Raw genomic sequence first — 25,469 nt, 5'->3', positions numbered from 1 at the left:
ATAAGATATCATACTGAGTTTCCGATATTGAATTAGGTATTCCCCCTACATTCTCCCAGAGCTTTCTGTACTTGCCATACATTAGCACCTAATTCATTATATTGAAGTTTTCTAGTTACTTGTCTGTAATCTTCTTTGGCATACAGGATTCTTGTAGTCATTGGCTGTTTTTGATATTGTTCATTATACCCAGTGTCTGGCACATGGCAGCTGCCTAATAAGTTTCTGATGACTGAATGATGTTATAAATTTAAATTGTTCATAAGAATAAACTAGATTTCTCACTCATGAAAAAGAAAACTATTATTGGTCTTAGGTTCAGAGATGCTCCTTGGATCCTGGATAACATGAATCCTCACAGTAAATTAAGCAGGGTGGGTTTTTTCTTTTTTCCCTAAAGTTTTTTTCATTTGTTCATTTTGTTTGGTTTTTATGTAGGTCAGTGGGATTACAGCAAAAATAATCCTATAAAAGCACTTTTTTGTTTGTCAGAATGATTCCATGTACATGGATAATGGCCTTTTTGGCATAATGCAGGGCTAAATCCAGCCTTGATCAGTATTTAATAAGTTTACTATTGTTTCCTGATGAAAACTTGGAAAACTTAGCCACTTAAATGCAATATTCAGTCAGCAAAAATATTCTGAGTATATCATTGACAGATACTTGAGTTATATAAGTGAAGAAAACAAAGTTCTGTGTCTTCATGGAGATTATATTTTAGCAAGGGGGCTTTCTGACAATAAGCAAAAACCAAAAAGATAGTTGATAGATAGATAGGGAGATAGATAGATAGGGAGATAGATAAATAAAAATAAATAGGTTATATTAGAAGGTGGTAAATGCTTTTGAGAAAACTAGATCACAGTAAGGGAGAAATAGGAATATTGGGGGTAAAGGTACTGTTTGCAATTTTGAGTAGAAAACAGGTAACATCATTTTGAGCAAAGGTTTGATAGAGGTGAAGGAGTTAGCAAAAGAATTTCTTAGGTTGAGGGAAGAGCCGGTGCAAAGTTCCTGAAGTGGAAGCCTGACTGGCCTGTTCAATACAGCAACAGGGGCCGTATAGACACAAATTATTTCATTGTTTTGTACTGTAATATCAATATATCATTTGTTATGAGTATTTATCTGTGTTCCCTGGCTTTATAGCCACTCAGTGATAACTTGAAGATAGAACCAGTAGCATTTCCTAATGAGCTGGATGCAGGGTAAAGGCATATACACCTTTTATGCTCCAAGGGGCAACATAGGCAGAATTCAGAAGGACCTCCTCTTAGCGAAGTTGAGAGGCCTGATGAGCACAAGTGTCTGAATCAAAGACTGCACTTTTTAGCCCAGAGGTGCACTAGGGTAGCTTCTGTGTAAAGAGTTGATAGTCTCAAGATTTCAGGTTCCCCTCTAGCACATAGATCAAGGAAAATTTGGAGCCCCCATCTCAAGTTCAAGGACATAAAGCATGGTCAAAATTATTTTATTCAGAAAAATATTAAAACAGTGTAATAACATTCCTACTACAGTTATGAGGGTGAGCCTGAGTCCACATCTAAAACGTATTTAATCTTGAACAATGTGGCTCAAATTAGAGACATTTTTGCTGCTTGCCAATCTTCATTAGAATTCAGCATGTGTTTCCTATCAAAGTTCCATAGTATCTTGTACAATGATGTGAAGACATTGCTTAGCTGCTTCTTTGGAAATTACCATGTCTGTACATTGACAACTGATTTTTTTGAAGCACTAAATAAACAATCATGAATCTCTTCATTGTTTGTTACCTACTTCAATCAGACTCCTAAATTATTTTAAAAGGCTTTTTGCAGGAAAAATTACACTAAAAGCCATACCACATTGACCAAGTAGCAGCTACACGTTCTTGTCACTTCTAGTAAATTATTGGTTGCTCTGAAAATCTTTTATATTTGATATGCTGACCTTAAAGAATGACCTAATGTATTTAAATTTCAGAACTACTATATTTAAATAGCATGTTGGTAATAACTTCTTGAATTAATTATTTAAGGTATTCATTCATTGACTAATTCATTTATTGACTACTGCATATAATTTCTCTTCACTATGATATTTCATCTAACAGAAATTGTGTTGGAAATAAGAAAGTGCAACAGGCAGAAATAACCTGAGGCATTTTATACTGAAGATGTGAACCTCAGCTTCTTTTTCTATCCACATGGTGACATCATGGTCATTTTAATCAGCATACTTTATTTGGATCATGAAAACACTATAAATATTAAATCACAGTGCAGTCAAACATGGGTTATTGCTACTTCTTTTAATGGTTGTATGGCGATATTCTATGTAGTATTGAGTACAATGTCAGAGTCCAAAGACGGTGCTATTAAAGTGTAGTATTTATTTTTTTATTATTTTGATAAAGCTGAGAAGGGCTTAAACATCTAATAACTTTTGTGAAGGAAACCTTACCATTTTATGAACTACAGTCAGATTTTAACAAAATTCACCACAAAATTATCAGCAGGAATGATTTCTTTTATAGGGAATACAGTGATTGCCATAGCTCTCTATCTAAAAGTTGCCTATTTATGTTCATGTGATTAATGTAACATGGAATTTACAAATTTAAATGCATAATGATGGAAAAGTGGAAATAAAGATTTTTATAATAATGCAGATCTGTACTGCATACATTTAATACTTTTGCTCATGGGTTAGAAAGTGAATTGTGTTTAATAGCTCAACATTTTTAATTGGGTTTGCAATGATAGTAAATTGTTATACACATTTTTAAGTGGATTTCCAGAGTTCTCAAATATTTAACTGCCTGTTACATTTTCATATCTACTAGGAAGCAAACAGACAAGAACTTTACATAAAGTGTGATGTTATTATTTTCAAATGGCTTTCTTTTTTTTTTTTTACATACAGTGCTTATCCCTATAGGCAAATCATTTTTTTTAATATCTTTATTAGAGTATAATTGCTTTACAATGTTGTATTAGTTGCTGCTGTATAACAAAGTGAATCAGCTGTATGTATACATATATCCCCATATCCCCTCCTTCTTGTGTCTCCTTCGCACCCTCCCTATCCCACCCCTCTATGTGGTCACAAAACACTGAGCTGATCTCCCTCTGCTATGTGGCTGCTTCCCACTAGCTATCTATTTTACATTTGGTAGTGTACATATGTCCATGCCACTCTCTCACTTTGTCCCAGCTTACCCTTCTCCCTCCCTGTGTCCTCAAGTCCATTCTCTACGTCTGTGTCTTTATTCCTGCCCTGCCCCTAGGTTCATCAGAACCTTTTTTTTTTTTAATTCCATATATATGTGTTAGCATACGGTATTTGTTTTTCTCTTTCTTACTTACTTCAGTCTGTATGCCTATGGGCAAATCTTTATAGAGGTTTTTCTCAACCTAATACTATGGCAGTATTAACTGGGTTCTCTTGTCAGAATGATCTTATGGGAACCAGTTTTAGAAGTGTAGTTAAACAAAAGGATTTCTAAGGTTAGTGAAATGACAGTACAACACTGAGAGTAGTGCCAGAGAGATCATGGAAAATCAAAAACAGCCAAAGGCCTTTAGGTAAATCGGAAAACATGTATATTTTCTAACATGTATTTTTCCTGCCTTTCTTCACTTTCATATCACTCTTTTAGTTCTCCATGTTTTTTCTTTTCCTCTTGTGGATTCTAAAAGGAATTGAGATTGCTAAAAAATTTTTTACTCCTATAGACCAAATAAGCCTTATTTTGGAAGCAACAAAAAGTATTGGCAGTTTATCCAACTTGACTTTTCCTGTAGTTATATGAAATGACTCCCTAGATAAGCAAAAGGATTGACTAGAATGTCCTCTTGGTATAGAATAATGTCACTTAAATCCCTAACATACTTTGCCAGTATATTCAGTCCATAGAGTTGTGAACATTTTTCATCCATCCAGCAAGGATTTGTTGTGTGCTAAATGGTATATAAAACACGGAGTGGGTTATAAAAGAAGTGTAAAACAGAAATCTCATGTTTTTGGAACCTTAACATCTACTCAGAATTATAAAATGTATACATGTTAATAGTTTATTAATAATGTAAAGCAATATGTTAAGTGCCATAATCATTTCACTTGATTTCCTGCTAATATTTTTCCTACCTCTCCAGTTGCTTTCTCTGAACATTGCATTTTCTATCCAGCCATTAAGTCATGGCATATCTTGAGTCTTGGTCCTCGATTCTCCATATTATCTCTAGTCTTTCCATAGGTGACTATATCCATACCCATTAATTTCCACCTATACTGGGGACACTAACATTTATATCTCTAGGCCATACTCTTTTCTGCCTTCTTGATACCTCCTGTTGAGTAACAGATCCAAAAGTTGACTCATGATCTTCCCTTCCAATCTAGACCCTCTTCCAGTACTTCTGTCTTAGAGAATGGCACGCACCATTGAGATGTGAAATCTAGAAACACAAAAGTCATCCTTGACCCTTCTTTCTCAAATCTGTCTATTTCCTTCCATATCCCCCAGCCCACCACTCTAATCCAGGCTTCCCATCATGCTTCACCAGGACTAGAGTGAAGACTCCTAACTGGTCTGCCTTCATCTGTGCTGATACTTTCCAAAGTATTGTCCATATAGCACACAGATTATCTTTAAAATTGAAATTCCAATCATATTATCCTATTGCTTAAATATGTCAGTGTATCCCCATAAAGCCCTTTCTCTTTCTTTTTTTTTTTTTTTTTAACATGGTGTTTGACAGTCTGCCTGATCTGGTCCCTATCTATCTCTGTCTTTGCTCTGTCTACTCCAGCTATACTGGACTCCTTGAAGACCCTTCCACAGACCTGTGAATGGGAAACTCATCTCCTTCCTTACTTTAGCTCTTACTTGGATTTTCGTTCCTAGCTTATGTGTAACTTCCTCGGGAAACCTGCTATTAATAGGTTCTCAGGATACTGTATACCTTTCCTTCATGACTCATTAAAAAATTACATTTTTTAATGTGATTTTTTTGTTTGGTGTCAGTTCTTCCACTTGATTGAAGTTATATGAGAGCAGAAAGAGTATCTGTTTTGCTCACCATTATAACCCTAGTACCTAGCACTGTGTCTGGAACACAGTATGAGCTCTAAATATGAACTGAATAATTCTGTGAATGAAAGGATGAATGAAGGAATGAATGAAACAATGACTATAATAGAGAGTAACAGAAAAAAAATTGTTGAAGAGAATAAGAATAAATGATAGGGAAAAATTAATGGAGGTTATGAAACTTGGGGAGGTCTTGGAAGGAAGGAAAGATTTTAAAGAGACAGTAAGGTGAAGAAAGGCATTCTGAGCTGGGGAACCATATAAGCAGAATATTAGGAATAGATATTATCTTCTTTAGGTGATAAGATGGTAACTTAATCAGGTAAAGCATTTTGGTTCATTTTTATAAACAGTGGAGTTAACACTGACTATCCAAGATTAGTCTAAACGTATGGACTTCAGAATTCCAGGCAGTAGGAGACTGTCCCAATAATACAGTTTATCTAGTACATCATTCCATTGGGAGAATTAAAAAGTTTTATGACTTTGCAAAAAGGTGCTTTCTCAGAATAGGATATTTCAATTGATCTTTAAAAAACAAACAATACAGAAAGTATTTTTCCAATCAGTGACTACTTGGTCTTATTCTGGAGAATTATTTGGAAAAGTTTGGTGTTAATGACTAAAACCATAGTGCTTTCAACTCAGGTCAAGATGATAAATCCCCTCGTGTGTTTTCTTCATTTTCTTTATTTATTTATGCATGCATGCATGCATGCGGTACACGGGCCTCTCACTGTTGTGGCCTCTCCCGTTGCGGAGCACAGGCTCCGGACGCACAGGCTCAGTGGCCATGGCTCACAGGCCCAGCCGCTCCGCAGCATGTGGGATCTCCCCGGACCGGGGCACGAACCCGTGTCCCCTGCATCGGCAGGCAGACTCTCAACCACTGGTGGGAAGCCCTGTTTTCTTTATTGTAAAATTCTTCCTGAGTTTGATACATGCATAGCGGGATAGTAGGAACTATGATGCTATTACCTAGCTTCCCTATGAGACCCCTATCTTCCATTTGACATGGATTCAATATGATTAAAAGTGAAAATGGAAAATAAGTTAATTATTGCTGTTCTGCATCTATCTCATTGCTCTCTTGTTTTTAATTCTTCATTTGTGTTGGTGACCTTTTCTGTGTTTGGGCAAGCATCCCCTAAGCTTTTATCCAGTGATTAAGAAGCATTCATTACACACTCTGTTTGACATGGTCATTACTTAATGCTCACTTAACAAAATTCTACAAGACCAAATTATCACAGTGGGTGAAGGAACAGATGGCCAGCTGGCCGGAATCCATGCCTGCTTCGTTTCATGCCTTCTCAAGTCTGCCACAAAGAAGCCACATGCGAGACCTAAGGCCTCTGTCCAAACAGTAACTTGCCTGTCCAGCTGTGCTTCAGTATTCTCATCTGTGCAGTCTGGGTAGATGTTCTTCCCATCTGAGTGTAGCTGGATCCCTGAGCTACAGGGATCTCACTGCCTCATGGTTAAGATGGCAGTCACAGGGGGCAGATTCCAAAAGTAAAAACAGAAATCCTTTCCCCCTCCTCCTGTCATTGCCTTCAAAATCAAAGCCACTTTGCTAAATTTCAAAAGAAAGAGCTGTAGTTTTGGGGAAAGAGTGCACCTACTTTTAATACCTATTTGTAATCAAAAGATTATCCACAATCTGATATTTTACAAATTGCCACAGCCTTCAGCAAACAAAATTGAGCTTGGCTCCAGGCTTAAAATTGGATTGTTGCAACCTGCTAGGTGTGGATGAGAAAGGGCTACAGATGAAAATGCAACCAACCTCTAAACTTTAGGTTTTTGTTATAGACTATGAAAAGTAGTTTAGATTATATGCTGTTATTCCTAAAATTAATACTAATTTTCAGTCAATCATCATATATTTATGAAGCAACATCAGAGTATCTAGCACTTTATCAGCATATATGGGGATTAAAAAAAATACAAGGAGTAGGGGTTCCTGTGCATGAGTGTTTATAATCTCGTCAGGGAGACAAAAGAGACCCATAAAATAATTAGAGAAGGAAGCAGTATACAGTGAGATGCTAATCATGCAGTACAGGCGGTAAGTTCAGTAGAAGCCTGAAAAAGATGAGCTGTCAGAGGAAGATTGATGAAGAACATGGAAATTTTGTAGCTGCTTAGAGACACCGTTTGAAACAGTGAGATTGCTTGATGCTCCTGAAACCTGGGCTCAGATATTTGCTTATAACAGAAACACATTGGTCTCTCCTCTGTCTTTACTCCATGTCCCATCCTACTGACATGTAGAAGAGGAAACAAACCAAGGTAGCTAATGGCAAACTTGAATGGTATCTTACCACTTTGCACCACCTGCTGATGTGTATTCTGGAGCTCGAATTGTATTTTGCATTGCATGCAATGTGAGTTCTGACAGATGTACTTTTCAAACAGGTGATTTGCTGAGTTCTGTTTGGAAACAGCTCCCTGATTTTAAAGGGCTTTTTAAGGAATTAGAGAGAAATTCTTATGATTTATTGGCAATAACCAGAGCTGGCTTATTACAATCACTGGAAGCAGAAAGAGACTTTTCCCCCCTAGATTAATCAAAAATTATTGAATGCCCATTTTTTCAATTAGATTGGATTGCATTTATGGTTTCTAAAGTTTCATAGGAATTTTCACAAGGAAATCCCTTCTCTTACTCTAGTGGTTATCTGAAAAAAAGGAAAACATGACATTGATTATCATGATGGTCCATACTTTAGATATCCATGTTTCCTGTAGATTTTAGAAATGTTTATTCTATTGACCCAAGATTTCAAGGTGCACTTGGGTCTTCTGTTACTAGCTTCAACAGTAATAATTACTTAATTTTATACAGCATTCAGTAGTTTATAAAAGGCTTCTATAGAATTAGCGTCCTTTATTTTAGAAAGGAAATCAAAGGGCAACATTATCTTTTGTCTTGTGTTCAGTACATATTGTTCTGTTAATGATTATATCACATAATCAATCACGAAGCAAATATTATTGGTTAGGTAAAAGATGTCCCAAAACAGGCAGCATGTTTTGAAGGACTAAAAAAATGTATATGCATTGTGACTACAGACTAATGAGACAGATTTCTGTTTGAGTAATAAAACATTCTGAGCTGACGTGGTGGTTTAGGAAGCTTATTTTGGCATCAGTGCAGGATGAATGGACAGAGGAAGAAATGTAAGATGGAGCTATAGTAATAGTTATCACTTTGTAAATGATAGCTCCTCTTGCTATATTTTGTTAATAATTTTTAAAAGTCATACTAATATTTAATAAGATATCTATTTATTGGGAAAAGAGGACATATCAACTATTGTCACTCAAATGATTACATGTGTTTATAGAAATAATGTGTATAATGGCTTTCCTCAGAGTGTTGGCTGACTATATAAAAAACGTACTACCATTGGTAAGCCCAACTCTAAACTAGAGTAAATGGCTAAAGATCAACCCCAAGAAATCTTAATTCTTTCTTCAGTATTTTCTTCAATCGTGCAGTGACAGGTCCTCCTTGATGGCACCTAAATAGCCACTTCTGCACTCTTCCTGGGCACTGCTCCAAACTTAACTGCTCTCCTGATCTCCAAAATCATCAAATTTTTTACCACTCTGTGTGATGAGAGCCAAGTGAAATTAGTTTTAGCTAAGGTGTTAATTGTTGATAAATATGAGTGCTTTGTCAGCCAACTCTAAGAATAGACAAGGGCTCTGGTTTCCTTAGTCAGCTTCATTGATACAAGAAACAACTACTTAGGGACTACAGTGGATTGAAGAGTACCTGTCCAAAATTCCTGTCTACCAGGAATCTCAGAATGTGACCTTATTTGGAAATAGGGTCTGTATTAGTTTGCTGGGACTGCCAAAACAAAATACCACAGCCTGGGTAGCTTAAACAATAGAATGCATTTCCTCACAGTTCTCATAGTGCAAGATCAAGGTGTCAGCAGGTTTGGTTTCTCCTGAGGCCTTTCTCCTTGGGTTGTCCATAGCTACCCTCTTACTTTGTCCTCACATGGCCTTTCCTCTGGTATTGGAACATCGCTGATATCTCTTTTGTGTGTCCAAATTTTCTCTTCTTATAAGGGAGATTGGATTGGGTTAGGGACCATATTATGGCCTCCTGTCACCTTAATTGCCTCTTTAAAGTCTGTATCTCCAAATACAGTCACATTTTGAGATACTAGAGGTTAGGGCTTCAACATATGAATTTGGGGGTAACATAATTCAGCCCATCACAAGGGCTTTGCAGATATAAGTAATTAAGGATCTTGAGATGAAATTATTCTGGACTATGGTGGGCCCTGAATCCAATGACTGGTATACTTATAAGAAGAGAAGAGAACACAGAGAAACACAGGAAAGAAGGCATGTGCGGATGGAGGCAAGGATTGGAGTTATGCTGCTACAATCCAAGGAGCGCCAAGAGCCACCAGAAGCTGGAAGAGATGAGGAAGGGTTTTGCCCTAGCATCTTCAGAGGGAGTATGGCCCTGCCGACACACCTTGATTTCAGACTTCTAGCCTACAGAACTGTGAGCGAATAAATTTCTATTGTTTGAAGCCACCAGGTTTGTGGCAATTTGTTAAAGCAGCCCTGGGAAACTAACACAGGAACCCTAAACACCTTTGTAGCCACTAGTCATCTCAGTGCCTTCCTCTAGACAGTTATATATGAAGAGAGTCCAGCATTAATTCTCGAGGAGAAAGTTTTTCAATAGGTATTAAAAAAAAATCTCTCTTTAGCCTCAGATTTCAATTTTCATAATGTATTCAAGTATTTTATATTTAAGGAACAATTTGTTAAATTTGCTGATTCTCCCCTTAAATGGAGTGTTTTAGGTTTATTTATAGTTTACCTCTCTATACATATACAAAATACCCAGAAAATATTGAGAGTTTTTTCCTCAAATGGCTGAATTTACAATTTACGTTTAAAAAGGAGGAGTAGAAAAGAGGAAGAGGATCAACTAGTGTTAAAAATGGAATGAAAGCTTCAATCATGTAAACATTCCCAGAATAACTCCTTCTTTTTCAACTAGTTTAAAATAGAGTGGCAATGGCTCAAAATGGCAACTGCCAAAATGTTCAAACCTTATTAAATATAAAAGCAACACTATGATAGAATTTTAACGTGTTTTTAAGACGAGAGTTTGGAGTGAACTTTTGGGTCATAACTCTTCCTATTTGCTTGCATTACTAAAACAACTAGTGAAACTAAGCTCTTGCAATAGTCTTACTGGCATTTCCTTATTACGTAATCTAAAATGTACATTTATTTTTAATATCTAAGTGCCAATGTTTTGAGAGTGTAATTTGTAAAATTGACCAGGTCTGTGTACACATTGTCACAGGACAGTGTTAACCTATTTACTTTCTAATAATCTGCTTACACACCATGAGGAATTCATGATGTGGGGCATAGTCTCTAAATGTGTGAAAAGCTAACCATGTTACACATATAGAAATCACTTCAACTCTCTGCTGTTGGAATTGTGAGAAGGTAGATGCAGAAAAGCAGCAAACCATATACAGATCTATTGCTTTTATGAGCAATTAATCTTGTTGACATATTTATATGAAATTGCATAAAAATGCCTGAAAAGCATGCTGTTGACTTCAATTGTTCATGAATATTGATCATATGCTGCCCCCATTGTGTTAGGAGCTACTTAAAGATTACCTACAAAAGTATTACAGCGTTATCGATTTTAAAACTCCCTGAAGCCTCTGGTATCTTGCAAGTCCGCTTATACCTTCATTAAGAATGACATTACCGGGCTTCCCTGGTGGCGCAGTGGTTGAGAGTCCGCCTGCCAATGCAGGGGACGCAGGTTCGTGCCCCGGTCCGGAAAGATCCCACATGCCGTGGAGCGGCTGGGCCCGTGAGCCATGGCCACTGAGCCTGCGCGTCCAGAGCCAGTGCTCCACAACGGCAGGGGCCACAACGGTGAGAGGCCCGCGTACCACAAAAAAAAAAAAAAAAAAAAAAAGAATGACATTACCAAGTGTTGTCTAATCAGATAATTTCGACTTCTATGAATACTAATCAGATCTGAAGCTCATAACCACCATTGTGTATACTTCTTCTGTACACCTGTAATACAAAAAGAAGCAGACTTTTGAAATGGAAATGAATTGAGATGGCCCTCATTTTTACAAGCTCTGAGTGGTTCAGTAACACTACTTGGATTTCAAATTTTGCTCTGCTTTTAAATTGTTTTCAAAGCGATGTATAAGTTATAGATTAGCACTGACGTGTTACAAAAAATATATATGAGGTGTCCTAAATATTCCAAAGTTTTGGCAGCAAAAGTTAAGAATGTGGCCATATAACAAACGTTTGTTAATATGATTATCACTAAGGAAATTCTAGAATTAAATTTTGAGAAACCATTACATAAATTAAAAAATGTTAATACTGAGTATAGTATATTTGCAGTGAAAGATAGCCATTAAAATTACGTTTAAAAAATGAGATACATAAACTGGATCACTAAGTATTTTTTGTTGTTGTTAGCGTCCTCATCCAGCTGCTGACAATTCCATTCAAAACATTTATCACAAATTACTAGCAGAACTCAGCACATAATAGATGCCTAATGAATAGATGTTATTTAAGCTTAACTGGAAAAAACAAATTAACAACACCTCTATGTTGAGCAAGGTCAGGGTCAGTTTCTTTCTTATTCTCACAGTACAAGCAATGGTATATGCTATAGGTGATCGTTATTATTTTTCAGTGTGCCAAGACCTTAAAATAATACCTACTTACTTTCAGTATCAAAATAGAGAAGATTATTGGATGCGGGGGAAAACTTAAAAACACAAGAGTTTCCTAGGCTGTCTAATTCTCAGATGACCAGCTCACTTATCATCTGGGGAAAGAAACCTGGAAACTCTTGATACATATTTTAATTGTCATTATTTAACATCAAACATAAAATTTTTTGGCTACCAAGAAAATTTTGTGAGTTGAGAACTTGGGCTACATTTGTTATCTTATCTATATGTACTAAGTTGTTTTCTCATTATTTCTTTTTGCTAATGTTTTAAGTGAATGTCTTTCTTTATACAGGAATTATTAAATTAGGAGACTAAAACACTATTAATCAGATTATATGATGTTAAATTTTTCTTGATCATATATTTGCCAAAGAATTAGGATACAGGTATAATCATTAGGCAAAAGTTTACATTCTAATGATCTGTTATTTACAGTTATAATAATATTACAAATGTAATACTCTAGGAGCTTAAACCGCATTAGAGACAAAAAATATTGGAAACTAATTATGAATTTAAAGGACTTGAACCTTAAAAGGTTTAGAAAAGTTACAGAAAGTATTGTAATTAATTACCAGTTGAAATGCCAAAAGATATGTATAGCTTATAAACCTTGTAAGCTTTAATGGGGTCCCTGCAAAAGATATGGTTATCACTCATTAGTCCCATATCATTGTTTATTAAAAATTTATCAGAAACCTACTGTGTGCTGACCATGACTCTTACCGCAGAGAATTAAGAGTCTAATGGAGAAAAGTATCATGTAACCAGTCATTTCAACACTCTACCGTGAGTTCTCCAAAAGAATGTATACAAGGCATATAACATCAGTTTCATGGTATAATTATTAGGGACAAAAAAGAAAAAAATCTGTATGTTGGGCAGGGTCAACTTCTTATCTTCACAGTATAAGCAACAGTATACACATACCAAATATATTATTGCAAAATAATAGGGGGAAATGCGTTTGACAGTTGATTTCAAACATAGCTGAAGTGGAGTACTGTTAGCATAGCAGAGCCTCTCTATATTCATAATATCTAACACACTGACCCATTTGCTGAAAATACTCTGAAATATTTCCACTTAGGAAGCCTTTGGAGTCCTATATTATTTATAGGAATGTGCTTAGTGAGTGCATGCTGATTCTGTAGGCATCTGTCAAGATTAACATATTAATCTACAGATCTTCAACAGGGCAGGAAGTGTGGCTTAATGGAAAGGGCTTGGGTTTGTAGTCGGGCAGAATGTGTTAAAGAAAATCTTGGCTTTTGCAGTTACACATGTTACTTAACCTCTCTGCTCAAACCTGTTTTCTTGCCTGTAGAACAAAGATATGTTCTTACAGAGCATCATAAAGAATACTATGTATTTCATGTTGCTTAGTGTATAAAGCACTCTAGAAAGGTTAAATCCTTGCCCCATTTGCCTTACCTCATCCTCGCCCTGTAAATGAAAATCATTGAACTTCTTAGAGTAGGAAAAATAACAGCAGCTACAACCTTTGTAACAGATAATCTTTTTCTGAAACCCAGATGTCAGCTGAGGTCATGATGTCTTTGAGGGTATAAATAAAATGAGCTCCAACTCTCTAGTGCGTATCTTTGAGGAATCTCAGAGGCTGCACCAAGATTGCTGGGCAGACTTTGCCTGTGCCCTCAGGAAATATCTAGAGTGTCTAGGACTAGATACCTCTGTCAGCTCGGTCTTCAGGTTCCTGTATCCACTGGATTCTTGAGTCCCTCAGGCGTCGTGTCCTGCAACACTTCTTCCCTTCTGCCAGGAGGAGCCAGATGAATAGCACAGCTCTTTCCCCTTGATTTCCCCCAATACCACACACAGGTCTGACTGTCGATTTGGATAGTCCAGCAGAGACAGGTCACATTGCAGCAGTGCCAACAACTTAAACCTGAATTTTAGACATCACAGTTTCCTACCAGCTACTTTTCTTCCCGTATTACAGCCTCACAGCATACTGCTTGACCCTCCTCGCTCCCTGAAATTTACTTCCATCTCTGCTTGTGGGGTCTCCCCTCCTGGGTTGTCCCCATTCATTCCTAAGTTCTTCCTTCTATAAGGCAGAGCCACTAACTCATCCTCAGCTTCTAGCCAAGTTCTACTTTTCCAGAGATGCAGGAAGCATGAGTAAACAGAGTCATCTATTCCAGGCTCATATTTGCTCCTTGTTCTTCCAAGTGACTTCCATTGACCACTTTCCTCATAATCACAGCTTTAACTGCTCCCAAGGACTGGCAGAGGCCTTACTATTTCAGTTGTTTGCTTTTTATCCCTCCCTCACCCAGCTCTGTAAGTAGAAGGGAACATGGAAAATATTTATTTTCTTTCTGATATAAATAATATCACTCTCTTGAGGAGTCAGAAATAGCTTAATCATTTTTGGTTTTAACAACTTTTTTCCTACTAGAGAGAATTCCTTAAACTCAACATTCCTCATATTAGTTGAGGTTTTTGGTTTTTATTTTTGAGAAATCACTGAATTCTTATTAGGCTTGTTTCCTCATCTGTAAAATTGAAAGATTGGATTAGGTGATCTCAAACGCTCCTTATTTGTTCAAAATTATATAATTCTTAGGCTATAATTATTAATATCTTTTTGGCAATTATATGCATGGCTATCAGTTATCAGTTAATAAAAAAATCTAAGTCATGTATTTTCTTATTTTGAGTGAACTGATGAGTCAACCCTCTAATGTCACTTTTATTTATTTCACTCCTCCCCAGTTGGTTGATTCTGTAAAGAATGTAGGTTTTAGGATCAGATTTTTAGCTTGAGACCTAAATGCATCACTCGTAGATGTTCATTTGGGAAATATTATCTAATCTTTCTGTCTTTAAGTTTTTGAAAAAGGTAAAAGAGAATGGTAAGGACAACTACGTCATCTAGTTGCTAGGAGGAATAAATGAGATTATTTATGTGAAAGGAATTTGTAAGTTGTCAGGCATCGTTAATGTTGATTAATTTGAGAGCAGGGAGGAAATAGAAAGTGAGAAAGAAGAGAATGACGGAGGGATTCTGTAACATGGTTTGCATCTCTTCGTGATGGAAAAAAATGACCACTGGTGTTAACACCTTCTTCCTGTCTCAAACATCTACAACATACCACCTCAAGGACAGGTGTTAGTTGGTCTAATTGACAAGTACTGCATAGCACTAAACTACCTACTTGAATAAATGTATTGTTTTTAATTGGTATGAATATATCTGAAGAAAAATCACAGGTACATTGATTTCTTTTCACTCTTTGAAAGTCAGCCCTACCAAGAATTGAGGATCTAGACACCAGAGTTGCCACATTGTTGCCTATTTCATAAATATCTTTATTAGATTCTACAACCATTGAATTTCATGAAATTTTAAACTGGAAGAAACTGTCAAACAGCTACTGGAGGAGATGATAGAATTATGAAGTCTTGCAGGATAGCGTTGCCCAAACTCTGAGTGCTTTCTGTTGTCAACTTTGTGATGATGGTGAATTTCCTTTTCTCTCATCAAGTTATTAAATGGCTTTGACCCACACTTGGGTAGCCATTCACTATTGCGACCTTTTAATACAGCACTCCCCAACCTTTTTGGCACCAGGGACCTGTTTCATGGAAGACAATTTTTCCACGGGCAGGGGTGGGGAGGGTGGATGGTTCAGGTGGTAATGCAAGCGATGGGGAGCTATGGGGAGCGATAGGGAGCAATGCGGAGCGGCGGATGAAGCTTCGCTCGCTCGCCTGCCCCTCATCTTCTGCTGTGCGGCCTGGTTCCTAACAGGCTGCGGACCAGTACTGGTCCATGGCCCAGGGGTTGGAGACCCCTTAGTTAATAGCTTTGCCCCCACCCAGCTGACTCTGGTTATCACCATTCTTGTGCCAACACTTTCACCTACTTTCTAGTCTCTGCTGAAACCACTCGCTTTTCTTCTTATCTTCCTCCAGACTCAGGAATTTATCTCTACATACAGAGTCAGACACTTGGTTTAATTACTCTTGCTTGCCTTTTCTAGTATGTGCATCTTAACTTTCTCTTCAGCGATTTTTGTTTCACATAAGTGTGTTCTAGTCTCTCCAATTAAAATAAAAAAGGGCAAAATTAGAGAATACTATATATTTTGCTTAGCCTTTCTTCATCTCCCAGGGAGAACTTTTTCTTCCTTCAACTTTTCTTCACAAACTCTTATCTGGATTCTGCCCTGAGTCAATTAGCATCTTCCAAGAGGCCAGCTAACAATATAAGACAGAATTAGACGTGCAAAAGGTTTATTGTGGGGTGGGGGGAGCGGAATAACTGTGATGGACAAACGGGAGAGAGCAAGAGTAGGTAGGATGAGCCTTCAGACTGTGACACAAGCCTGTCAACTCTGAAGGGAGAAAAGGAATGAAGGAATATTGCAAAGAAAAAGCCTTGGATGCTATGCCAGTTGAAAAAATCTCAGCCATACCAAAGGGGCACCCCAGAGTAAAGAATGTGCAGTAGAGGAGTCCCAGGGTCAGGCAGGACTGGCCCAGCTCTACACCTCCACCATGCCAGCAGCTGGTTCTCTCCAAGGGAGGTGGAGCACCACAATCCTATTGACTCTCACAGTACCAGTCACTCTGGTGAAGTTACTTTCTCAAAGCTTAAAAATAACTCTCAGTGTCTCTTCTCTATATTTGCAACTTTCGATGAGCTACTTCCTATACATTGGCAAAAATTGTAGTTCTCCCGAAGTATGCCCCACCACAAGCTCGCAGATAGTCGAAAAAACTATTGCAACCAGCTATCCACTCCACTTGACCCATGTGGTTATAGTCACTTAAAGCTTATGCTACTTTCACCAGGAGGATACAAAAACTCTTCTGTGTTTGTGACTCTAGAAATTGCCATTCACTATTACTTTTTAAACATGCAGAAGAGATGTTATAATTCAGAGACCTTAATAACAATATTTTACTTAGTGCTAATACTTTCTGAGTGTTTCATATGTGTCCGTTCTGGGTATTTTATATGTATGAATTCTTTCTTTTTTTTTAATTTTATTTATTTATTTTTGGCTGTGTTGGGTCTTTGTTTCTGTGCGAGGGCTTTCTCTAGTTGCGGCAAGTGCGAGCCACTCTTCATCGCGTTGCGCGGGCGTCTCACTATCGCGGCCTCTCTTGTTGTGGAGCACAGGCTCCAGACGCGCAGGCTCAGTAGTTGTGGCTCACGGGCCCAGTTGCTCCGCAGCATGTGGGATCTTCCCAGACCAGGGCTCGAACCCGTGTCCCCTGCATTGGCAGGGAGACCCTCAGCCACTGTGCCACCAGGGAAGCCCTGTAGGAATTCTTTTCATCTCTATCATCCCCCTTTGTGGTAGATTGTATTAGTATTGCATTCAGCAGAAGATGAGACTGAGGTAAGGAGAGGTTAAATAAATCGTCCAAGACCACATGGCTAGAAAGTGATGAAACCGGGATTCAAACCCAGGCCATTGATCTCTAGAACTCCCACAACTACTACATTTCCTATGGCACTAATATCCAGAACACTTTCCTCTATAAAATTATTAATTGCAAAATGTTGACCCAATGTCTACTTTAAAGCATATGCATCATGCAGCAATATTATTTTTCTATTTTTCAGGTCCCTGCACTCCTAATCCATGCCATAATGGAGGAACCTGTGAAATAAGTGAAGCATACCGAGGGGATACATTCATAGGCTATGTCTGTAAATGTCCCCGAGGATTTAATGGGATTCATTGTCAGCACAGTAAGTCATCCACAGTCACTGTGCTTTTACTATCATTGATTGCAAAATATACAAGTCATTATTCTTGTTTGTAGTAGAATGATAGAATTTTTGAGCAGCAAAGAACCCTGGACATTGGCTAATGCTACTTCTCGCCCACTGAATACAGCACATTCCCCACTGACTCCTAGACTGTGTTTCTATACTCCCAGGCGTGTTGGCCCTTTTCATAGTTGTTCAGCCATACTTGCAAAATGCTGCTTTTATATTGAACTGATATGTGTTTCTTTCTTTCACATTTGTCCTAAAGCTGCATTCTTAAGCTTCCTAGACATTATTCTGTTGATTCAGTTCAGAGATGATACCCAGAAAAGAAAACTGCCCACTCTGCCCTATCTATAAGCCAGTTTCCTCCTTCTCACATGTCAGCATTTTTAGTGTGAAAATCTTTGTAAGTTCAACAAGTGTGCTATCTGCATATCTCTCTTTTATGCTTGTTCTTATTTAACCTGAAGTTAAACAAAATATGTCCACTTGTGATGATTTCTTCTTAGAAGTATGGCTCAACATTACTCTCCTTCTAAGAATTTCTAACAGTAAAAGTCTGCCTTTGTATACTCTTACACTCTCCACCCTAGAGCCCTGCAGCACAGGAAAAAAAAAAAAGTTAGGATGATATGACCTTGGGTGCAGTCCTTGCCACTAAACACTGGACAGCATCCCATTATGAAAATTCTATTCTCATTTCAAGAGAGGATTCCTCTGTAAGTATGTGTGCTCTATGCAGGCAGCCCTTGATTGGGGGGCTCAAGTGGGGTTGCCAGACTGTCTTCCTCTGGATGCTGCTCTGACACTATGTCACAAAGCTTTGCCAATAAGTTAGTAGTATTCTCTTCAGGTGGTTAGGTAAATGTCAAGGCAGCCAAGATTCTGGGCTCCCATCTCTGTCTTTCCAGAGATGTTTTGAGATATTCATGTGTGAAGGCTGAGCAGTGATGCTACAATAAGGAAAAATCAGCTGTGGTGACTTTGGACTCAGCCTGACGAAAATCAGGAGGTTCTCAGTCCCTTGTTGGTGATCTGAGCCCTTAGAGACAGTTACAAGCAGTGTAGGTATTACAGTAGGCTGTATTATGTGTATTCTAACAGGCTTCTACAGAAATTCCACAAATTCCTGGTCATTGCAGGTCTCAAGGAAAGTACACAATATTCTCAAAGTCTCAGAGCCAGGATGCACTCTACATTTTTTGCTGATGATTGGAAATCTGGCTCTGTCTGACATATCCAGTTTTGCCTTACTCATTCTTAACATCACGGTCTTAATCATCACTCTAGTATTCATGGCTTATATATTCATTACTCACGCTAGGACATTCGCCATTCCCATATTCCCTTCCCTCTGATCAATATCCTATTCCTCCTTCAAGACTCATGTTCTATAACACCTTAAACCTATGTTTAAGGTTTATGGGAAGCTGGAAGCTGAGGGATTCAATTTAGAACTGGGATTTTGTGGTCTAAACAAACTGGTCCCTCTTCTCTGAAGTACATCACTATTAGAAGCAGCAGAGAATGAGGGAAAGGGATTGGATTTGAAATCAGAGACCTGGATTTGAGACCTGACCTCTAAGTTATTGGATAAGTGACCCTGAACCAGTCACTTGACCTTTCTGTGCTTGAAGACATATAAACAGAGGAATTGAACTAGAAATAAATGATGTCTGGCTCATACAAGCTAGGAGAGTATTATGACTAAATGGGTAGCTTGCTTACTGTACAAAGGTTATCAGGTCTTCCTCTTTACAGATAAAATTGAAAAGGATTATATATTGGGAAAGCAAATTTAGAAGTGCTGGAAGCCCTAAGAGCTTTTCCAGGTGGGAGAACCAAAAAAAGCAGCTGTTTAGTCCCTTGCAAGAATTGCTAGGGATTTGGGTTTATGTTTCACAATGGTAATTATCTTATAGCCTAGATATACTCTAGAACCTTGCTATTCAAAGTGTAGTCCTGCAACAGCATTACCTGGAAGCTTGTTGGAAATGCAGATTACCAGGTGCCACCTCAAACCAATTAAATCAGAATCTGTTTTTTAAAATGATCCCCAGTTGACTCCCACATATATCGAAGTTTGAGAAAAATTGCACAAGGCTTTCAGTAGCTAGAACTAGTCATCTCATAGGTTAAGGTAGCAACTTCTGCATTCAGTTACATAACAATGCATTATAGGCAAAATATTTATTATTTTTTGCTAATAAAAACTATAGTGAAAATCAGAGATGGACCAATATGATATGAACACTTTATTTGGGAAAAGAATTGAAAAAAATTCTTCAGACATCCAATTATAGCAGGGCTTATTAATTTAGTTCTATATGACAGAATGTGAATTAAATATCTTTTGGAATATGCTAAATAGTTAAAGAATTTTATGTTTCATGATATAGGAGTGACAAATACATAGTTAATAGGTTTAGTTTAACAACTATTTTATCAGTATGTTACAAATTAGAAAAAATGTTTCCAGTGCTAGCATTAATATTACCTACATATGTTTCTTTTTTTTAATTAGGTTTTGGTTTTGAGAACAGTTTTAGGTTTACAGAAAAATTGAGGAGTACAGAGAGTTCCCATATATCCCCCTTCCTTAGTCTTCTCTCTTATTAACTTCTTGCATTAATCGGGTATATTTGTTATAGTTGATGAACTGATATTAATATATTATTATTAAGTAAAGTCCATAGTTTACATTAGGGTTTACTGTTTGTACTGTACAGTTCTATGGATTTTGAAAAATGCATAATAGCATGTGTCCACCAAAGCCTCATACAAAATAGTTTCACTAACCTAAAAATCTGTGCTCTGCCTGTTCATCCCTCCCTCCCTACTCCCAACCCATGGCAACCACTGATTTCTTTTTTTTTTTTTTTTTTTTTACTGTCTCTGTGGTTTTGCCTTTTCCAGAATGTCATACAGTTGGAATCCTACAGTATGTAGCTGGAATCATATACTATGTAGACTTTTCAGAGTAACTTGTTTCACTTAGCAGTATGTATTTAAGTTTCCTCCATGTCTTTTTGTGACTTGATGGCTCCTTTTGCTTTTAACCACTGAATAATATTCCACTTTATGGATGTACTTCAGTGTGTTCATTCGTTCACCTATTAAAGAACGTCTTAGTTGCTTCTATTTTTGGCAGTTATGAAGAAAGTTGCTATAAACCTTCATGGGCAGGTTTTTGTGTGGACATAAGTTTTCAACCCATTTGAGTAAATACCTAAGAGTGTAATTCTTATGGTAACAGTACATTTAGTTTTGTCAGAAACTGCCAAACTGCCTTCCACAGTGGCTGTACCATTTTGCATACTTGTCAGCAAAGAATGAGAGTTTCCTATTCTCACAAGCATTGGTTATTGTCAGTATTTTGGATTTTAGCCATTACAAATGCTTTTTTGGTAATTAAAATAGCATGAGATTTTAACTTTATAACTAATAATGATCAGTATTGATTTTTATATAGAATTATCAAATTATACATGTTCTTAAAATACCATACATTAATGTGTATCATATACATATATATGTAATAATGTGTATATATGTATATGTACATATATGTAAATATACACATACATGTGTGTGTTAATTATAAGATGTAAATTATAAGATGAGTTGAACACCAAAATTGTCTAGAGGTTAGACTTCTGAAAGGCATTTTTAAGCAAGCACTTTTCTGGTGGGAGCTGCATTTTGGGCTGGCTAGAAGTAATCATATTTTATTTGTTGCCTAGTTACAAATCTAATGCCTTAGGGAAGGACTGTTTCTTCATTCTCAGAATTCTTTGCCTATCTTACTACTGAAGGCATTCTGTGCATTCTCCCTACCTGTGCACAGCTCTGCAACCTTCAATTCCTTTTATTGGGTTGGCCAAAAAGTTCAAACTGATGGCCAGAAAAATCACAGAATCTAAAACTTTCCTCTTTGTATATTATGCTAAATGTTGTAAACCAGTTTGGTGTTAATTTTATACTATTAACTAATGGATTCAAACATTCAACAAATATTTATTGGGGACATGAGTCATTTTACTTTTTTAAATTACATGTTTCACTTTTCTCAGAGTTAGCCAATGGTATTTGCTGTTTTGACAATCACTGTTAATTGGATTAATTACATATTTTGCAGTTACATGTGTTTTCTGATAGGTGATGCTTGTTAGAATCTGGTTCCACCTCAGCCCTATTGAATCACAATCTTTGCTTGATACCCTGGATATAGTTAAAAGCATCTATATGGTCCTGAGGTGCACCAAGCTTGAGGACTACTGGCTAAAAGAATGACCTTTAATTTCCAAATTATACGGGAGTAAACTTGCTTTTAGGGAAAGAATTCTGGATCAGGCTTGGATTTTTGATGCAGTTCTATCTTGATCAATTGATGAAGACTTGGTTAGTATTTAATGGTTCTTTGATTCAGCTTTTTCATCTAATGATTCAATTCAATTCAATAAACACTTACTGAGAACTTCACACTGTATTATGTGCTGGGAATAATATGTCTATAAAAAGTAGAATTAATAATCCTTTGCCCTGCTTCCCTAAATAGGATATTTGTTAGAATAAGATGAAACATTTTAGAACATACTTTACATATCCTAAAGGGTAACAAATTCCTAATGGATGAATATTTTAAAATATAATGGGGATTCCTATTGGTCTTTAATTTTTCCCTTCTCTTAAAAAAATTTTTAATTGTAATTTTTTTTTCAAAAAAATGAGTTGTAGGGCAGGGAGGGAAGCCTAATTTGGAACTTTATGCTTTTCTATAAGAATTCCTCTCTTAAATCCTTAATTCTAAGAGGTAATTATTATTTTGTTAAATTACTCTTTCTAATTTTAGCTTGATGGCCTCTTTATTTTAGCTTTCCCACTAGAGGATAAATTTGTCCTAATAAAGTATTCACTTCAAAACTGTGTGGAAACAACCTGGAGTTATTACTGACACCTGCAAGCTATATAACCACAGTGGCTAAGTGAAGACCTCTAAGGAGACTTCCAAAATAGACTTGCCTCCAACCTCAAAAGGTTTCTGACTGTAGATAGAGAATTCAGAGTTTTCTGTTCGCTGAGGACTTTGCAGGTCAATGTTAGACCCCTTAACTCTATAAGCCAAAGGTTCTCGAACTTGGTGTGCATATGAATCATCTGGGAGTACAGATAAATATTCAGATTCGTCTTGCTCATCTGTAGAGATTCTAATTCAATAGAAGTAATTTTGGACCCAGGTCTGCCTATTAACAATTACCCTAGTAAAACTGACACAAACAATTCTAGAACACTGGTTCTCACTTTGGTTGCACATTAGAATCACCTGGAGACTTATGAAAACTACTAATGCCTGGCTTCCACCCCAGAGATTCTGATTTAATTGGTCTGGGGTATGGCCTAGGCATTAGGAGTTTTAAAACCTCCCCAGATGATTCTAATGTGCAGCCAAGGCTGGGAATCAGTGTTCTAGAACTATACTGCCAGGAATTACTATGTCTTAAAGATACCAAATAGAGAAATACTCACAGAGAATGAAGCTTAGGATACACAAATATAACTCCACACTAAATGTATAATCAGGCAACCTTATTGAATTTTGTCATTCAAGCTTTACTTAATATAACAGAAATCATCTTACAGCAAGAACCCTCAACTGATTGAAAGAATCAAGCCAGAGGAAGATATTAGCTTACTGTTCTTAAAATATGTTATCCCTTAATCTATCTGCAATAGTCAGCATTCCAAGGCATTTTCATTTTCTTGTTTTCACTCTTTTCAGGAGTCTCACAAAGAGCACTGTCCTGGCAGAGCTATGTACTAGATATTTACACAGAAACATTATTCAAATATAGACACAGTCTGTGATTTTTTGCAATGAAATATTCAGATATTGTGAAACTCAAAATATTTGAAAATTGCTACTTTAAATGACAGTTAAACATTATTTTTTTCCCTGTTACTTATTAAAAGAAATCTGATTGTCAGGAAACCATAAGTTCTGAACAAAAATATGTTAAAATTTACCAGAAAGGTTAGACTCATGAGGGTGGTGTATTTATACTAATAGGCTTGACCTTCTAGAACTGATTCACTCATGATTTCATAAAGGATCTCTCCAGGAATAGAAGTGGTACCACAAATACAGTTTAAGAAAAGAAATTTGTTGCATGTAATCCAAACTTCCCAGGCCTCTCAGTTTGTGGCAATATTTAACTTTGATTTCCTAATTCCTGTTGCTCTTAGCTACCATTTTCCAGTGCCATTTACCCCTGTGGGGCCTCATTCTCTCCTGAAGTCTTCCTCACTCAGGCCAGGAGTTTATTTATTTACGCATTTGACAAGTAATTTTTGAGAGCTTACTTACTACTTTGCCAGGCTGCCACATGCTTAGGAACGAGTATGAGCCCCCTGGCTCTGCTGATGGTTCCACCTTGAAAATATTGCTCAGGGGCTGGCTGCACTTTCCTCTGCTGGTGGCCACCCAGGCACCTGAAACTGCACATGGTCTAAGGAACCATCAGGCCAAGTTAAGCCTTTTTAAGGACATTGGGTCCTACTGTGTTCCCTGGGGTTGGAGAATCACAGGAATTTTCCCAGAGCCTCACACATCCCTTTATGGACACAACTGCTCAACTTCCTGACCTAACTGCACCTTCTTTTTTTTAAATTGAGATACAATTGACACATAACATTATACTCATATCAGGTGTGCAACATACATTCTTTTTCTTGTGATGAGAACTTTTAAGATCTACTCTCTTAGCAACTTTCAAATATGCAATACAGTATTTAAAATTATAGTCACCATTGCTGTACAGTACATCCCCAGCACTAATTTGTCTTGTAACTAGAAGTTTGTATCTTTTGACCCCCTTCACCCACTCCCTCACCCACTGCCTCTTGCAGCCATCCATTTTTTCTCTCTATCTGTGGTGGTGGTGGCTGTTATTGTCCTTGTATACCTGAAGATAGTGTCAGATCCCACAGGTTGAGGGCTCAGTACCACAAGACTGCCCCCAGCCCACTCCGGATGGTCCCCAGGTTACCAATGACTTCTGTCAGAGTTGGCTACAAATAGGACATTCCTTCCTCAAGTTCTCTTAATTTGGTAGAGCAGCTCACAGAACTCAGGGAAACTCTTGCTTATATTTCCCAGTTTATTAAAGGATGTGATAAAGAATACAGGTGAAAGCCTAGATGAAGAGATACACAGGGCGAGGTCTGTGAGGGTCCCGAGCACAGGAGGTTCTCTCTGTGGAATTGGGGTGTCACCTTCCCAGTATGGATATGTTCCCCAACCTGGAAGCTCTCTGAATCCCATACTGTTGAGATTTTTATGGAGGCTTCCTCATGTAAGCATGATCGATCATTAATTCCATTTTCAGCCCTTCTCCCTTCTCTAGAAAATGGGGAGCAGGGCTGAAAATTTCAAGCTTCTAATCGTGGTTTGGTCTTTCTGGTGACCATCCTTCACCCAAGGGACCACCCACAGCTGCCTCATTAAAACAAAAGACACTCCTATCACCCTGGAAACTACAAGGGTTTTAGGTGCTCTGTGCCAGGAACAAGGAAAGAGACCAAAATACCCAAGTGCCTGGTGTCATAGGACTTCCATTCTAATGGAGAAAAACATAATTAAAAAAATAGGACATACTCACTTACCATATTGCTCAGCAGTTATACTCTTGAGCATTTATCCAAGAGAGATGAAAGCTTAAATTCACACAAATGTCTGTATGTAGATGTTCATAGCAGCTTTATTGGTAATAAACAAAGTCTCAGATTGGCCCAGGTGTCCTTCAACAGGTGAATGGTTAAACAAACATTGGTACATACA

At 37.4% G+C, this 25,469-nt stretch overlaps 1 protein-coding gene across 3 annotated transcripts in view; it reads left to right on the top strand.

The window, feature by feature from the left end:
* Positions 1-25,469, top strand: part of EDIL3 (EGF like repeats and discoidin domains 3) — a 428,938-nt gene that overhangs the window by 182,762 nt on the left and 220,707 nt on the right. For 2 of the 3 annotated variants that reach the window (XM_081232430.1, XM_081232431.1), the window contains one exon: positions 17,480-17,608. The exons of the other annotated variant lie outside the window; for it this stretch is intronic. In XM_081232430.1, coding sequence (XP_081088556.1) covers positions 17,480-17,608 — 129 coding nt within the window. The remainder of the gene's footprint in view (positions 1-17,479; positions 17,609-25,469) is intronic. 3 annotated transcript variants of the gene reach the window in all.

Source organism: Mesoplodon bidens (genome assembly GCF_964165515.1).
Source record: "Mesoplodon bidens genome assembly, chromosome: 4".
Classification (NCBI taxonomy): domain Eukaryota; kingdom Metazoa; phylum Chordata; class Mammalia; order Artiodactyla; family Ziphiidae; genus Mesoplodon; species Mesoplodon bidens.
Note: the sequence above shows the minus strand (reverse complement) of the source record. Positions and strands in the feature narration are given on the sequence as shown.